This window comes from Bombus flavifrons, chromosome 5, assembly GCF_040668555.2.
Source record: "Bombus flavifrons isolate JBK064 chromosome 5, iyBomFlav1_principal, whole genome shotgun sequence".
In the NCBI taxonomy this organism is placed as follows: Eukaryota; Metazoa; Arthropoda; class Insecta; order Hymenoptera; family Apidae; genus Bombus; species Bombus flavifrons.
Window position 1 is genome coordinate 3,648,122 of NC_138446.1, and position 18,159 is coordinate 3,666,280.

Genomic DNA, 18,159 nt, shown 5'->3' on the forward strand with positions numbered 1-18,159 from the left:
GCATGAATAGTCAAGTGGCAAAAACAGAGTTATCGTGTTTATTAAAGTAAAATGTAACGCGTAAAAATCTATGCATCGATCGCATAAACAGTGCAAAATACACATGTATGTATGTATAGTATTAAATAAATTATATTGTGGTGATCATCTTTCAAAAGTTTGAACTTCGTTTTTACGTATTTTTAACGGTTCTTTTAATAAATGGTAAATTTAATAGTAAATTAAGAAAGAGAAGTAACGAATGAAAATTATCGTGTTATTAGGTTTTAATAATTTATTAATAATTGAATGAATGAAAAAAATGAATAATTGATATTAGGTTTTAAAAATTTAATAATTGATATATATATATATATTGAATGAATGAAAAAAATGAATAATTGATATTAGGTTTTAAAAATTTAATAATTGATATATATATATATATATATATATCAATTATTATATATATATATATATATATATATATATATCAATTATTATATATATATATATATATATATATATATATATCAATTATTATATATATATATACATATATATATATCAATTATTATATATATATATATATATATATATATATATATATATATATATATATATATCAATTATTAAATTTTTAAAACCTAATATCAATTATTCATTTTTTTCATTCATTCAATTATTAATAAATTATTAAAACCTAATAACACGATAATTTTCATTCGTTACTTCTCTTTCTTAATTTACTATTAAATTTACCATTTATTAAAAGAACCGTTAAAAATACGTAAAAACGAAGTTCAAACTTTTGAAAGATGATCACCACAATATAATTTATTTAATACTATACATACATACATGTGTATTTTGCACTGTTTATGCGATCGATGCATAGATTTTTACGCGTTATATATATATATATATATATATATATATATATATATATGTCTTTCAGTACACAGAGAGTATTGAAAAATTAAAAAAAATTTAGTCAACGTTTTATTTTTTCTAGATTATTTTATCTATTAAGTAGTTTCGTTTCTATATCGGCAATAATAGAGACGATATATTGAAACATTTAGCTATGTATTATTAATTTTAATATTGTATTGTGATAGTAATGTAAATAATTTAGTGACTAGAGTATCACTAATTCTTATTTCGACTGACTAAGGTCTTTCAATTATATACCGCATAATATTTATTTTGTTGCTCAAAAAAATATGCGTATATACATATATACATATATAAACTATCAGAACGATAAAAGAAGGCGAATATATGTGTAGAAGGAAGTTTTGTCGCTGTGTGCTTTTACTCGTGCCATAATGAGACATAATCGCAGCTTCGGACATTCACCCGGCCAAATAAAAGTTTTTAAGCCACTTTGTGAAATTCTTTTCGAAATTTAAAGGCATGTATCCTTGATCGATCGAATTTTTAAAGTGATTCTGTCCAACGATCTTTCTGTATCCTAAGCATGATCGATATCTGCGATGTTAGATTATTAATGAATATACTAGATAGAAAAAAAGAATAAGAAATATTAAATCCTACAAAACTTTTCTCTAAGAATTTATTTAATTCCATAAATTTACTAGCAATTAACATTCTTTACATTAACAAAATTACATATATTTTACCCGAATAATATTATAAAAATTTAATAAAATTTCAGGTTACTTCGTTGTACGTTAGGCTTTGTACATAAAACGAAAAAATTAATAAAAGAGAAAGAAAATAAAATATGTATAATGGAAAGTGTTTAGAGATGAAGCTTCGATGAATTTTCTACGAGCACAAATTAAGTATGTACACCGATTCGAACAGGTCAATATCAGAGAGTACAGTGCCCCTAATCGATCAATCGACAGTCCATTGAAGTTTCATTCGTTTGTGCTTGCTGAAAATGCTGCTCTTAATTACTTGTCGCGACTGTATTTAATATTCCGTCGAACCCGTCACTATACCCACTCTTAATACACGAACACGCACATACACGATTTTGTACACGATTACACGTGTTTAGTAATTAACAAAAATCTTGAATATCATCTTTCTTCTAATCGTAAACAGTTTCTTGGATTCGTAGAGCTGTATCGATAAAGTAGTTGCAGTAATCGTTAGCAATATTTATAGATATCTGAAGAAAGAAATTATAGGAAACGCAACGAAATTTTCGATATTATTAGACGTACTATAAAGTAAGAATCTGCAGTGTGATATGGATTGCTTTAGGAAAAGAAAACATAATCATTAATTATTGGTATTGGTATAGAATGAAGCTTTTTCTCGGCGTGTATCACGTAATCAGTGATATAACGAGATAGTGGTATATTTGTCGCTGGTAGCACTGGTAATGTATACAAGATGATCTGTCAGAAATGACACACCTAATTATGCAAGTATTTCCTTTTCCATTGCAGATACGAAAAAATGTAGAAATAAAAAATCAGACATTTTTTGAGATAAATAACAATTTTTTTTTAGAAGAACCATATTATTTTACAAATTACACAGGTTTAACCATTTTTTTTTGTAATACAATCATAAATTCAAGATATTGTTTTTCATAACATACATGTGTCGAGTAACGATCGAACATAATCTTTACTTTTTACATTTTTTCGTATCTTTAACAGTGAAGAAAGTATTCTAATTTCTGATGTACTACCCTATGTAATTCATACATATTGTTCCAGGATATATAATGTTTTAAAAGGTTATGTTTGAGAATTTTTGTCCGCGTTCTTCGCGCGTCGAAGACCAAAAAAGCGTGGTTCATACCAAGGAACTAAGGCACATATTCGAGTGCACATTGCCAACGCGTTACTAATTAGATAATAGACGGCGGCGAATTTCATTTGTTTTATTAGATAATAAATATTAAGATACGTAACATCGACGCGCGCCACGCATACGAAGACTCCTTTTACGCAAAGACTGTTTTATCTTCGCGGTGTGTCCGCTGAGACTGTTTTGGTCTCCAACGTTGCACACGCGGGATTAGATAATAAAGCATATCAGGATCGGATTATCGGGTATCGAAAACTGGGCGTACAAACGGTACCCTGAAACGAATTGTCATCTTCGCGCAATAATTATGTTCCTTCGACACGACCGAGACGCGTTTCCAAAATAGTGAATATTATCGAAGAGAACATCGATCCGATACTGAGAATGCTCATAACTCGATCCGATTCAACGTACACATATGTTCGTTGTGATCAGCTGAGCGGATCGTAGATAACGATGTAGAAAGTACGTTGTCAAAATGACTCCTGTGCTTGTATACTCCTACATACATACATACATACATACATATATAGAGGTATACACACGCACGTCTTACGACGTTTTTTTTAAATAACACTACCCGATACTATTGTACAAATATTTAAACGCAAAGCCATTTTTAAGAAATGTTCTCTACACACGGTCATTCAATTTGAAGAATAATAAAACGAAGAAAAGAAATAAAGACGAAGATAATTCGTAAATCGTTCGGACGGTGAAAATATCGCACGTAGATATTTGTTACGATAGCGAATTATCAGTGTCACAACAAGTCGACCAATCCAACAATACACAGGGGTCAAAAACCTGTATTTGCAATACACTAATATAGCAATAGGTGTCCTGTGTTTTTATACACGCCCTCTTTCTGACGCGTGTCAACGAAATCTAGCACAAAGAACGAGAGACGAACAGCGGTGCATTGGCGTCGCTAAATCGCATCGCCCGATATGGCCTTTCATGCCTGCTGGAACACCTACAGCATGCATTGTTCGACGAATCGTTTTTGTTATCCGGGCTAAAGTAACCGATTGCACCGTGTGTTTCCGTCGATAATAAGCTCTACCGACGAATTATAACACACACTGGAAACACACGAACACGTTCGTTTCGATAATACAACTTTTTCTCTTGCAGCAACGGGCCTAACCCAAAATTACGGAACAATTGCGCGCGTAGCAAAATGTTATGTGCAAAACACCTCTTTTTTGTCACTTTTGCAATCACCATGTGGTTATCGAAGCAATCACGAGTATAGAAAGCGAGTTACATTTCATACATCCAGTAACTTCATCGTTAACGTCGTCATTACCTCTCTATTCTGTGAACGTTCATTTGTGGACCTGCGTGAACAATGCAAGCTCGTTGCTTTACTAGTTCACGATGTATTTATTGAAGATACATGTTACGTATTAACGACTTAATATCTCGAGATAGATAAGAAAAACGATGAAGAATTTAAACAACAAACTACAAAGTATTTTGACTTATTACCTAATCATTACATTTCACTATTTCCAATTGAATTAATTATGTATCGTTGTGTCTGTCTCTCGCTCACCTTCCCTCTATCTTCGTTTCCATTGACATTTCGAACATGCAATTTTGTGACAGGGTATAATCAAACCTCTAAACACAGTATCGTGAAGTTCGATTCTTTCGAATTCATAAAGTATTATATAACATGTTTAATCAATTTTACACTGGAATACCGTATTTTATACTTTAATTACGGATTTCGTATTTTCTTAATTTATGATTCAGGATGAAAAAATTACTTGGATACAATTGTTCCAATACCAAAAAAAAAAAGAGGAAGATTTCGGTTATTACGTCAAGTACATACTGATTGGTTGCATGGACTGTACTACTTAATGTGTCTGTAACGAAATGGAAACAATCGATCCTTGAAAACATCGATAAAGATACTTTGCAGAAGCAAAATGATCGTAAAAACTGACATAGGTGCGTTAAAAGAGCGCTTCAAACAGAAAAGCTGTATTTAAAATTGTATTCATATTGTATCGAACATAATGCAGTGACGACAGTGAAAATGTATTTGCAAAGTAGGATTAAGCACAGATAAATAAAAAAAAGAATGACATTGTAAGGTTCGAAAAATGAATTTACCATGTGTACTATAAGAAAAAACATAAATATTTAACGACAAATAAGAAATCTCAAGCTATCTATACGCTAGCCGAATATTGTATAAGCCTTTTGAGATCATTGTTATTACATATAGAAAGAATTAATATAAATGGTAGAAAGTAGTTAATCGATCGACGACGACGACGATGACGATGATAAAGAACGAGATAATAATATATTATAGTCATATACGACTAATATTATTAAACATTATATTTTATTAATTATTACGTATATATTATATATATATAATAATGATCAATTATTACCTATATTATATATATAAATATATACCAATTCAAAAAAATATATACATAGACATACCTATGTAAGTATTGTGTTATATAGAATATATGTTATTATGAATTCTTCTGCATTATTGTTTTCCATTATTTACACCTTCTACTCGTTACATAATATATATTACTTAAGAAATATCTAAGACATTAGTGATCATTAAGTTATCTCAATGTAATTGAGAATAGTAACCATTAATGAGATATGCGATTAAAATGGCTTGTATCGCGTAAAAACATGTTTTACGTAAACGATTAAACAACTGCAAATCGGTAAATTACATTTAAAGAGACATGTTCCTTCGTCATAAATGCGCTCGTAACAAGTAAATGATTAAATGTGTTTCATTATAATTATAACATTGTATACTTGTATATGACAATTGTATTTTAAAAGTAAGAAGAGAGTTAGAAAAGTATCTTTTAAAATAAAGGCTACATTTTTGATTTGAAAAGATATAGTTTTTATTGCTGCTTTCTATTTATTTATCACTTATTTATCTGGCATTATAGGATGTTGAAAATAAAATGATGCCGAACAATAAACCGTGACACAACATCCTTCCTATATCGCAACAGTAATTTATCAAATTCAAGTATAAAATAGTAAAATCTCAAATTTTTATCTAGAAGAGTGTTTTACTAATTTGCATGACTAATTAGTTCGCAATCAATAGGAAAGAAAAGAAAGAAAGATAGAAAATTCTCGAGACACACGCGTTACTGTAGGCGTGTTTACAACACAGTAGAGTGTTTACAACACTCTAATAAATGTTAATTTATGCCTTCATATTTGAATATACGCAAGACTAATGACGAAAGGTTGCAATCATGTTGCAAGCTGCTGACGTATGATCACCCTCGTACTGTCTTTTTAATTCCATCAGGTGATTTGTATTTCCATGATCTTAGTAAAAGAATTGTGGACATTACATTTACAGACGCAACATTTCTTAAAGAAACGGAGTCGTTCATTGACGCAATGTATTAAACATGCATCATGAAATAAGTAATTGTATATTAAACATTACCAATGATCCAATGAGAAGACATAACACTGCATTCATTACAATAAATGAAACATTGCCAAATCTCCATGAGAAGGCATCAGATTATCTGTTAGTCAACCTGTCATCCATATTCCATTTTTTTTATAATAATGTTCACTAAATGAATAAATGAACACGTATTAATTAGACAAACCTAATAGCTGTACGTAAAGAATAACGGGATAGCAATGAGAATAGCAGGGAATACTATGTATACTATGTAATTAATAGGTCACACACCTCACACAAAATTATATGCTCTAACCGGTCTTTACAGTACGATGTTCAATAGTCGAATAATATTCTGCGACAAAATTTTTGTCTGTAAATTTGATATTGGTAGGAGAATGTTTAGCCGGGCATCAAGTCGAGTGTGTTCAAATCAGCGAATTCATGTAAAATCTGTATACTGCGTCTATCAACAATAAAAGTACAATATTAAAAACATGCAAAAGGAATTAGAAATTGTATATTTCTATAATATTTATGTTCATTATTATATAGATTGAGTACACATATAGTTATATGCAACTGAAACGGTAATTTTGGAGAAAAATTGCTACGTATTTAATTTTTTCCCATTTTAGCATGTTCAGATCGCAGTCTTTGAAATTAAGAGTACCTGTTTTAAATATGTATGCATATTTATATGGTTTTATTTATATTTATATTACATTGTACATATTTTATATGTATGTAATTACGTACACGTATACGAAGCAATACGTGTGTATCTCACACATGTAAGTATGTATATCGCTGCATAAGAAATGAAAGTTGCAGGTTGCAGGTTAGTAAACACTAACACTTTGAATGTATATCAGTTTTTTATATATGGAAGGAATATTGAAATACTACGAATAAAGTCAAGGACATAAGTAAAAGCAATTTGAATATTATTTAACAACAATGAAAATATTTGAATGTCGTTTAACTACTTTAGAATATTTCTACATTTTTCCTTATTAAGCATAAATTATATCTTAAGATAAAATTAAATGACAAAGATATTGCGAAAGAAAAGGATTTATTTTAATTCCGTATAAATATATCTATATAATTCTATATATGAAATATGATGTATGTAAGTACTGTCGAGAAATTATAACGAAATGTTGGATTTTAATAGTTGTCAGACTTGTACATACATGCATATTGTGGCACAGACACAAATTGTGATATGCTATTGTCATGCATCTTATTTAACTGTAGAACATAATTTAAACGTACATTATATAAATTATTTTTGTTAGCTTTGCAGATAAGTGGCAGAAATGTGTTGGTACGTTGGTAATGATATTTCAGTATGTGAAAATTCATTGTATCGTAAAATGAAATCTGCTTAAGGTTATGCTACGATACAAGAGGGTTAAAATATTTTTATAAGCAATTAAATTTGTATCACTGTAAATAATAATTGGCACCGATACAAATTTTTCGAGTCATGGTTGATGAAGCAGTCACTCCAAATGTGTCGACGTACGAGTATCGTATGGTGAACGCTGAAAATGCACACAATACTTCTAGAGAAAGACGAATAAAAAAAAGAGTAATGTTTCCGGAAATGAGAATGATCAGTAGGATCGACTGGATTACAGTCGGTGTACTGTGTTTCGTTAATTTAATAAACTACATGGATCGTTTTACGGTCGCTGGTGTGTATTTCGTTATAATATCTTAAAGGTTATGGTCATGCTTCAAAAAGTTGTATTGTACAAAAGTAATAAAAATGTATGTAAAGTCTGTTTTCTACGTTGCAGGAGTACTAACAGAGATAAAACATGATTTTAAAATCACTAATGATAAATCTGGATTACTTCAAACTGCATTTATTTTAAGTTATATGGTGTTTGCACCCTTATTTGGGTATTTGGGAGACCGTTACAATAGGAAGGTTATTATGAGTAGTGGCGTATTTTTATGGTGTTTAACAACATTTATTGGATCCTATATGAAGGTAATGTTAAGAATGTTATCAACAAAAATCAAAGAACTGTAATAATTTAATTTAAAGAAGAATCCTTATACTATACAAAATAAAATTATATTTCAGACATTTGGATGGTTTCTTTTATTCAGGGCACTTGTTGGAATAGGAGAGGCGAGTTACTCCACAATAGCCCCAACAATAATTAGTGATTTATTTGTAAAAGATGTGCGTTCTAAAATGCTCGCATTATTTTATTTTGCAATTCCTGTTGGAAGGTAAATTCAAATTTTAATACTAAAGTAATAAAGAAAGATAATTTTAATGTACTTAATGTTAATTTTAAAGATAATTTAATTTCTAGTGGTTTAGGGTATATAATAGGTGGTGAGGCAGCAAGAGCCACTGGTGCTTGGCAATGGGGTTTACGCATTACTCCATTATTAGGTGTAATAGCAATTATTTTATTGCTTGCAGTAGTAAGAGATCCTATTAGAGGAGAGAGAGAAGGTGGAGTTCACTTGTCAAATACTGCGTGGTCAAATGATATCAAGGCATTATTGAAAAAGTAAATATTAAAGCAAATATATAATCTGTGTTTTATATTGCTATTACTTTTTTATCTTCTAGTCGAAGTTTTATGCTTTCTACTGCTGGATTCACATGCGTGGCATTTGTTGCTGGTGCATTAGCTTGGTGGGCTCCAACATTTTTACAATTAGGATTTGCATTGCATCCTAATGGGCATAATGTTGATCCAGATGAGTGTGTTTCTATTTTGTTTCTTATTTATTTAACCTAAGCTATTCTATTTGCAGAAATTATAGCTTTTAATTACTTTAACTATTTCAGTGTAGCATACAAATTTGGATTAATAGGAATGGTAGCTGGCTTAATAGGAGTGCCAATGGGTTCACTTCTAGCTCAAAAATTAAGAGTACGGTGGCAGCAAACTGATCCTCTGATATGTGCTATGGGACTTTTAATTAGTGTACCATTACTGTTCTTTGCGACTATAACTGCTAATACAGACTCTGTCGCATGTTATATACTCATATTCTTTGGACAATTATCATTAAACTTAAATTGGTCTATTGTAGCAGATATATTATTGGTACGGTCCTTATATTTTTACGTTCTATGTATTTTGTAAATTAAATTCACTTTTCCAGTGATTGTTCTTTTGAAATCTTATAGTATGTAGTAATACCAACAAGAAGATCTACAGCAGAAGCTTTCCAGATACTTATTGCACATGCCTTTGGAGATGCAGGAAGTCCTTACCTTATTGGTTTGGTAAATATCTGTGCAAGTTTAAATACATCGAGAATATATACTAAATCTTTATTTTATTAAATTATATATTTCATATTTGTTTATGTCACTATATTGTTAATTTTTGGCACATTTATTGATTGATTTCAGTTATCAGAAGGACTGAAAACAGTTCTTCTTTCAGACTTGAGTATAGACGGTCAAGTAAAAGACATAACAGACCAAGCTGACAATGCACTTCTTGAATTTCGCAGTTTGCAGTATGCTTTGTTTCTTACAATGTTTGTGGCAGTCATTGGCAGCTTATTTTTCTTCCTTACAGCATTGTACATACAAAAGGACAAAGCCTTAGTCGATCTTATGATTGCAGGTAAGTGAAACAGTGTTTATATATCTAAAATGAAAACGAAATTCTGTCTTAGCACCATATTTGCATGTCCGTATGAAAATTGCTACTAATCAGCTTAATGTATGATGTACACATACATACATATACACAAGTTGGTACAAGTTTTATGATTTTTTTGAAAAGTTTTTCATTGTCTTGTTTTGGGAGCATCTTTTGCAAGAATAATATGGACATTTTCAACCAAAAAATAATGCATTATTGCTTGTAGTATATTAGTTGCAAGATTTATGAATTATTCATGAAATAAATTACTAATTGCTAATAAATTTTTAATACCAAGTAATAAGATTAAAGGCTTAATAAGATTAATATTTTTTATTACCCATTGATTCACATTCTATAGAGGAAAACGTTGCGTGAAATTAGAATATTGTTTCTATTAAGAGCTGTCATTAAAAATTATATCAGTCTTTTAAATCACAAGTAAATATAAAAGAAAGTAATAATCTAGATATTATTAAAATGTAATTATTTTTGCACAGTGCATGAATTGTTCTCACGCTTGGAGTTAAATGGACAGTTTTTGAGAAAAAAAGTAAGAAAATGTTATAACTTCATCTTTTTTAACACGTTAAGCGCCCGAAATTGTTAAATGCAATATGATTATAAAACTTGTCATACATCTTACTATAAAAATATGTCGAAGATGTTTATCTACTTAATATTTTTGAAACTAAATTGCTATATGGTTTAAGAAAATGGAGGGAAATAGTATGAAGTTGTCTTTTTGTTCTATAACTGCTTTTTTCAAGGAATCAAAGGCGCTTAACTTGTTAAAGTTGATAGTTTTTTAAAATAAATGTTTTTTGAAAGTATCAAACTTATGGATTTATTTTCATCAGAAGGTGACTGTTACAGGTGATTGTTAAATCACCAATAAAAAATCACATTTTCCTCTTTTGTTTATTTATTTTGATTATTAATACCATGGCACTTAATCTGTTAAAAGACATTGTTATCATCTTCATCTATATAGTACCATAAATAAATATAATTTTGTTTTTGTTTAAAAATATTTTTCTAAAAAAATCATGTAAGGCACATTGCTAAATTCGAAACATTGTGAATATTACTAAAGGGATTTACTATTTAAGGTAACGTAAATTTATCCTATATTTTTTTATACTTTTAACATTTTAGTTTTTATATTTTGTTTTGTTGTTTTATAATAAATTGTAAATAATAAATAGTAAATCCTATATTAGAAAAATTAATGTAATATTCTTAGTGATGCACTCCGAAATACTTCGAATCTCTTCGAATACATATATACGTGTAGCGAAGGATTCAAATTATTTCGAACATGATTTTATGCTTTAAATTCTTGAAAGAATCATGATACGTCTTGTATTTTAACATATTTTCACAATTTGCTAGGGATTGAATCCTTGAAGTATCTATCAGTAAGTTGAAATTTATTTCATAAAGTTTCTATCTTATTTTATGTTCTGAAATTTCTAAGATTTATTGAAACTTTAAAGATTCTACATTTATAAAGCTTCAAGATTTAATATTTATTATGATTTTCAAGGGTTTTAAGAATTTAATTATGTTCGAAGTGATTCGAATTTCCAGGATATTAAGAAATTTCGAATCGCTTCGAGATTGTGAAACGCCTCAAATGCCTATCACTAAATATTTTAACAGGTCTAACGTGAAATCAATATGAAGTTAATTTTATATAATATGGATACATCTTTCTTGCAGACAAGTATCTAGATTCTAAGAATAATGGGCAAGCTGAATCAACATATTTATAAATGGCATCATTGGGCCTTTCCTGATAGAGTGCTGTAAATCTGGTACATAATTTATTTTCATGATTTCAAATTTTTTTCATTTGATACGATAATCAGTTTATTAAGTTCAAAAATTGTTACAACCTGCTATTTGAAAAAGTTAGATTATAAATTTTATTTGCTATATTTAAATGATAAATAACAATAAATTCAAAGAATACTGTAATTATTAAAATTAACTACTTTTTTTTTTTTTTTTTTTGAGATATTACAAATCAATCTTGTAGTAATCTAATTTAAATTAATTATATCTTACATTTTCAATGGCCATTTGTATTTTGATTTAGATCATTAATAACATAGAAAAATTTGATCAATGTTGAACCTTGAAATTGATTATCGAACTTATCTTCTCATTTATATTAATTTTTGTAAGTCATAATTCTCTTACATTTTTCAATTATTTTGCTTAATTTTATCTCGACCTATTCTTATTTTAATTCTATCATTGGTCTTTTATTTATGTTATATTTATGCTTTATGATATATTCATGCTTTAACAATTATTGGGAAATGTATGAATTTAACATTATAATCTGTGCATTACGTAAAAACTGATGAAGCTTGCCTGCTAAGAAAAGTTATTTTATAGTATATTGCATAATCAGATATGTATAAATGCGTCTTGTTACTTTTGCATGATAAACGGTTGCATGTAAGGTGCTGCTGGCAGTACCACCTGGTATCTAACATACTAACACTTATTGTTGTTTGTGTAATTACAATCATTAGATTATTACCTATCATTTCAAGTTTAAATTATTATATCAAAATTTTATGCCACATTTCATACTAATTGAAATTTATTGTTATTTGAAGAAGGAAAAGGCAAATTTTCATTGAATTTTATATCAAATATGTTTCAGATTCTAACATAAAAATATATAAATAAATATTAAAATAAGTATCTAGAAATAACATTGAAAATATCTCGGTTTTATATTTGGCTTTAAGTTCTATTTCAAGATGTATCTGTGTTTGAAACATTCTGATATTTGATGTTCAATTGAATTTATGGTTGGCCTTATATTTTCTCTAGCAACAGTATATTTAATGGATTACTTTGTTTTGCAATAATAAATAAGTAACAGTCACAAAGTATTATCTGTAGCTTTTATAAAACTAGAATAGATTAAAGCAACTATTTTTGTTCTAAAATTATTATACTCTACAATGTTACACATGTTATTATAAATTAGCTTAGGAATAAAAATGAACTTGGAAATATATTAAGATGACGTTAATAATATGATATTGTCAACTTTGAAGGAAAAAGGGATTACTTATTGTTAATACATATTTTCACAAACATATTTTGTTCTAGGTGCAAATACTTCAGATTCAATGTACATATGTAATGATGAAGTTGAAAATGAGACACAAGATGATACGCAAAAACCGTGATGGTGAATGTTTTAAATATTTTCAGATTTATTGACTACAAGTAAATTATGTAATTTGACATTCAAGTGTAACCATCGCAGCAACGAATATTTATTAAGTAGGGAGAAGTGTTCATTTGATCCAGGATGAGCAATTATTATATTATGATCCAACTGATGCAATGATAAAATGTTTTGAATACAGAACCTATATACCAGAAAAAATTTTTATGAATTTCATTAGTTCGTACTTATACTCAGAGAGGCAGTTATGTTAATAATGTACAAAAATATAAAGCTTGTGAAGATTATATTTAAATAGATTAAAAGCAATTTAACATATATATGTATTATAGTACTTTTACATATTATATTTTTATAGTAACTTTCATCTAACACAGAAAATACAATATTCTTGTGTGGTATGTAAAATAAATATTTATCGGTCGCGTCCTGTAACAAAATTGACATTTTGTTATTAAACATCTTTGTATTTGAAAGAATTAGTAACTCTATTCTTACTAAGTGTTAATAATCTCACAATTTACGTGCCTTACATGCACTCGAAATATGTCTAATAAAATTGTTCAATTTAAATAATTCTTGTAGGAAGAGATATAATAAAATATATTGCGATAAGACATCTCTAAATAAATTATTTGATTAATATAATTTACTTAGTTTCAAAGTAAAATATGTGTGAAATTATATTTAGAAATGATAATAGTATTTATTTTTTTATTTTTAAAAACTGAAATAAAATAAAATATATCTTATTAAACAGTTACTTTGGTATGTAAGATCATAAATAATACTTTTATAATTCCTTCTCTATTTAATCATATATTTTTATGTATATTACATGTAATACTTCAATCTTTTCCGTTGTAATAACTATGTAAAAAATATAAAATATGCATTTTGTAATACTTTGTACATGAATTTTATTTATAAGCTCATTTAGTTATTAAAGAATTACTTCAGGCTATGATCTCAAAAGAAATCGTTCTCTAGATATTGTCTTAAACTAACTACGACTTCTCTAACCATAATTTCATTTTGAATAATGCAATACAATTAAGGCTCTTTGAAAAGCAATTGCATTACGATTTTTTAGAACGACTTTATCGCGAAAACAAAGTAGAGACTGTTGACAGTGTTAATATTTGTCAAAGATAAGCCATTCGTTGGAACCTCCTCTTGACAATGTAAAGTATGCATAACTAGTGTATGGAGCATCATTACCATCGTAATATCTGCAAGCTTCAAATTTTCAGAAGGAAGAAAATTTCTTTCTTAATTATCAAGCAACTGTGAATATAAAGGATTAAAATAATTTTGTGAAAAGCATTTGGCAACGCATAAAAGATTACGCGGCATTTTAGAATCTGTTGCATAGTTCAATCACTATAGAACAAAATGTAAAAATTTATTAGGGCGCCACTATCGACGCATCGGAAATTTTAAAAGTATACCAATCAAAATAGTAGGATTGTTTCGCGGCACGTGTATCGTTCGAGGGAATTCAGTGTTTCTTGAACAATTTCATGGACAAACTATGTGGAATTTATGCATCGAATCCTCCAAGACGGTAAAAGCTCTAAATAAAGATTAAAGGTCGTAGTAGTTTCTGGAAATGCAACGCAGCCCGGTATTACTTGTGGATAACGTGCATTAGTGTATAGTGTACAGAGGAGGACGCGGGAGAAGCTGATTGGCAGATTACGTTTCATAAGCGACTGGAATAGTCGGTCAATCAAGATCGGCAATTTTCAAATTTTGCCGGCGGCTAGTAGTTTCAGTGGAAATTGCTTACCGGCACAGAAAGGGTCGAGACGATTTCGCAGAAAGTGTCGCGAAATTGCTTAATATCGTTAATGTTGATCGTCGCGGAGATAGATCTTTCGAAGAACATTATCAAAGAACATCCAATTGTTGTTTTCAGAAGAAAATCACCAGATTTACGTATACTTCGTTTCAAAGGTATGATGTCAATTTCGTTTTATTATCTTTTTTGAAATTAATTTTTTTGGCAATTTGGTTCGTAATATGTGTGCATAATGCGATTGAATCACGCGTATAAAAGGTAATGGCAGTTAATTCAACGATGGTTATGTTCTATAGTAATGATTGCTTCGGATGTTTCAACGATTATGTTTAACTTTATTACATTTTTTTCCAAAACATGATGTGATTCGAATAGATTATTTTTAATGACTTTGTACCTTCCAAAATTAGTTTAAGGTTTCGTGTAACAAAAATGACCTTTAGAACACGTCAACAAGTTGAAGGTTAAAACCTTGAATATTTGCGTAAGGAATGATGACACACAATGTATATATGCTTTTAAGCTTATTCTAGATGTTATTATCACGTGTTTGTAATTTTGATCTCCCACGTAATTCAGTTTGAATATTTTTTACACGAATATTTTCTAAGGGGGACAAATATTTCATAACAAAAATTTCACCCATTAATGAACTTTTGTTTAACGATTAAGCTTTTTGCTTAGATTACAAGTAATATCGTATTCTACATAGTTGAACTATATCATGTAACTGTATAAACAGTGGCCAATTTAAATGTAAAATCTGAACGATTTATGCTTGACTCGTAAAGTTCTATAAAATTGATCGTGCCTCGCTTAAACTTTTGCACTCATTTGAACGTTCTATCGTTACGTCTTTAAGATTCCAGCTCATTACCTTCTGAGAACGAGGTGAAACTCGTACCCCATAAATCGAAAGTCTTCGAGCAAAAAGTCCCCTGTAAATTGTCTTCCGTGTTTACCGTGGACGATCGTTAATTCAATTTTGCTGACTGTTTCCTTCAGTGAAGACGAATTCATGTGGAAAATGTCTTCTTGTAATTCGTTTCCTAGCGCCACCGTTTATTCTCTCGTACAAACAAGAACATTTATATTATACTTTTATCATTCGAATAATAATATTATTGCTCGCGTTATGTAGTAATAATAATTATACCTATATTATTTAGCTTCCACGAAATATTAACCTATCAGTTACTTTTAAGACACGTATCTTTGGACCGAACAGGTTGTTTTCAATTATGTCATATTAAAGTTGTTTAATCATATACCAACATTAAAGCCAGAAAATCAATAAAAGTGTATTTATCATATTTCTCTTTTGCGTTCTTCCGAAGACAGCGATCCAACGAAACGTCCTATCTGTAACGAACAATTATGAATCATCAACGGCTTGCGTCTCCGGAAACCTATTAAACTATTCCTGGATACCAAATGTCGGTCATCGCTGTTATTTGGAACCGCGTACACCTGGAACAATAATTTCCTCTCGGAACCAGACTCATCATCGACAAACGTTGTTTTTCCGATTGTGTATCGGCCTTGTGTACGATTACCGCGTCGGCAGTTGCCCTTAATTCTAAAATAACACTCGCCATCGCTCTCGAGGCAGGAAGACGGGTCGGTCGGTCGATCTGTTTTTTTATCGCCAGCCTTAAAGTGGCTGCCTACTATCCCGTTTAAACCTTATTCTCCGTTGCTCGGCATTGACGTAGACGGTAAACCATTTCTAGGTCGTGCAAGCTCGAGCGCCTTTTCGCGCGTAATATCACTCGTCCTCTAGCTTGCTGCCACTCGTCGTTTATCTTGCGAAACTTTAACGACTCGTGGCCAACCGCCATACTCTTTCCTCCATTCTTCCCTTTTTACCTTTCTTTTTTTCCATTCCTTCCTTTCCACGTTGCAGCCATAACGGAGACTGTGGCCTGTCGCGCCATAACGCGGGTTATACTACTGGAACTTGGACTTTCGTGCGACAGAATGGGCCGTTTAATGGCGAGGAGAATGATCTTTCCTGGATTAGAAAAGGATACGCGTTTGGTTAGTGGATTGTGGGTTTGTGGAATAGGCGGAGCAGCTTCCCTTTCTAATCGTTAATGGATTTAGCGTAGTGATGATTGTAGCGTTACTACGGTTGGTTTATTGTCTTACGTACGCTATACACCGTAAATATTAGGTCAGCAAGGGCTGACAATATATTTCTTTTTGAAAATCTACACTCTCTTGCGCACGATAATTTAGTTACATGTTATAGACTTCTATTTTATAATTTTATGATTTTGTAGGAAATCGGATAATTAGTTGATTTGTAATCTGTGTGAAAGATGTTACAGATGAAATGTTTTCTTTACGCAATGTCAATGAGATCCATTGGAAGTAGTTTCGTCGAAGCAGTTCCACATTCTTGGGAAGTAATTTCCTTCTTATTGAACTTCTACTTGGATCGCTCGTTATCCAGATGTAACTGAGAACTAATTTAGATGTACTCCGGAAACATAGTCCAATATAGTTCTATGTAGTTCAAACCCGACTCGGTTCAGTTATATCTAATCTAGATCTGATTTATTTTACACAGGTTCAAATGTAACCAACCCGTCTCTATCTGATTCTTGATACGTGCCATTCGAAATTGAATTATACGGTTATAGCTACGTTATAAACACCTAACATTATTGATCGGAGTTTAACTTTAACACCACAAATTACTTCATCCTATATATGTATGTACGCTACGTTAGAAGGACATAATTCTGAGAAGTTAATTAATATTTGATGCGTATATTGTAGATCATTTTGCTTTATATATTCTATAATGCGTAAGGAAATAACTTCGTGATATTAATTAAAGTTCAACTTAAACAGCACAAATTATTTCGTTTTCCATAGATTACAATAGAAGGAGATGTCTTGAAAAATTATTTACATCTATTTGCAATTTTGTTCTGGTATTTTGAAGGATACAATGAACGGTATTCTACAAAGGCAGAAAGAAAAGGTAAAACAGGTGTAGTCTCTTAAAAGAAAATAAGTTTTTTAAAGGTTCTTTTATTCTCTAGGTTGAAAGAAGAATGAATGGTACTTTCTGAACTTTAAAAAAAAAAATCCCAACTCCAGCCAATTTAATGTCATTACCTTTAATTTTCACAAATATCAATAGCGTTCCAGCCGTATCAACATAATTACGCTTCTGGCTTCAACCCCGCTTGAAGTTTCTCTCCAAAGTTTCTCCCTTCTTCGATGTTTCTCGGTTCAAACGGTTCATAGT

The 18,159-nt window shown here is 30.1% G+C and overlaps 2 protein-coding genes and 1 long non-coding RNA gene across 5 annotated transcripts in view; 2 read left to right on the top strand and 1 right to left on the bottom strand.

Moving 5' to 3' along the window:
* The first annotated feature begins 7,045 nt into the window (after window positions 1–7,045).
* On the top strand, window positions 7,046–13,504 carry spin (lysolipid transporter protein spinster). Of its 3 annotated transcripts, none has more exons than XM_069114348.1 (10): window positions 7,046–7,064; window positions 7,528–7,929; window positions 8,035–8,231; window positions 8,328–8,479; window positions 8,566–8,769; window positions 8,832–8,966; window positions 9,054–9,315; window positions 9,399–9,497; window positions 9,627–9,846; window positions 13,009–13,504. In XM_069114348.1, exons 2-10 carry the CDS (start codon window positions 7,719–7,721, stop codon window positions 13,086–13,088), a joined length of 1,560 nt encoding a protein of 519 aa, XP_068970449.1. In that variant the 5' UTR covers window positions 7,046–7,064; window positions 7,528–7,718; the 3' UTR covers window positions 13,089–13,504. The 3 variants fall into 3 exon arrangements, with proteins under 3 accessions (XP_068970449.1, XP_068970450.1, XP_068970452.1); XM_069114349.1 differs by lacking the exon at window positions 7,046–7,064 and having other exon boundaries at window positions 7,406–7,556; window positions 7,622–7,929; XM_069114351.1 differs by lacking the exon at window positions 7,046–7,064 and adding an exon at window positions 11,593–11,687 and having other exon boundaries at window positions 7,412–7,929.
* Window positions 9,746–16,963, bottom strand: LOC138180459 (uncharacterized). Its single transcript, XR_011173312.1, has 3 exons — window positions 16,326–16,963; window positions 15,857–16,256; window positions 9,746–9,870 (listed from the first exon to the last, which is right to left on the bottom strand). It is a non-coding gene; the product is annotated as an uncharacterized LOC138180459 (long non-coding RNA).
* The window catches only part of Dh44-R1 (Diuretic hormone 44 receptor 1), an 83,584-nt gene continuing 79,817 nt past the window's right edge, over window positions 14,393–18,159 (top strand). Inside the window, exon 1 of the mRNA XM_069114354.1 lies at window positions 14,393–15,049. Coding sequence (XP_068970455.1) covers window positions 14,944–15,049 — 106 coding nt within the window. The 5' untranslated portion in view covers window positions 14,393–14,943. The remainder of the gene's footprint in view (window positions 15,050–18,159) is intronic.

Bases quoted from the DNA above. Each gene is read 5' to 3' on its own strand.
- spin (XM_069114348.1), top strand. From the start codon at position 7,719: ATGGTTGATGAAGCAGTCACTCCAAATGTGTCGACGTACGAGTATCGT. The intron at 8,480-8,565 runs GTAAATTCAAAT...TTTAATTTCTAG, and splicing joins TTTGCAATTCCTGTTGGAAG to TGGTTTAGGGTATATAATAG. The intron at 9,498-9,626 runs GTAAATATCTGT...GATTGATTTCAG, and splicing joins GTCCTTACCTTATTGGTTTG to TTATCAGAAGGACTGAAAAC.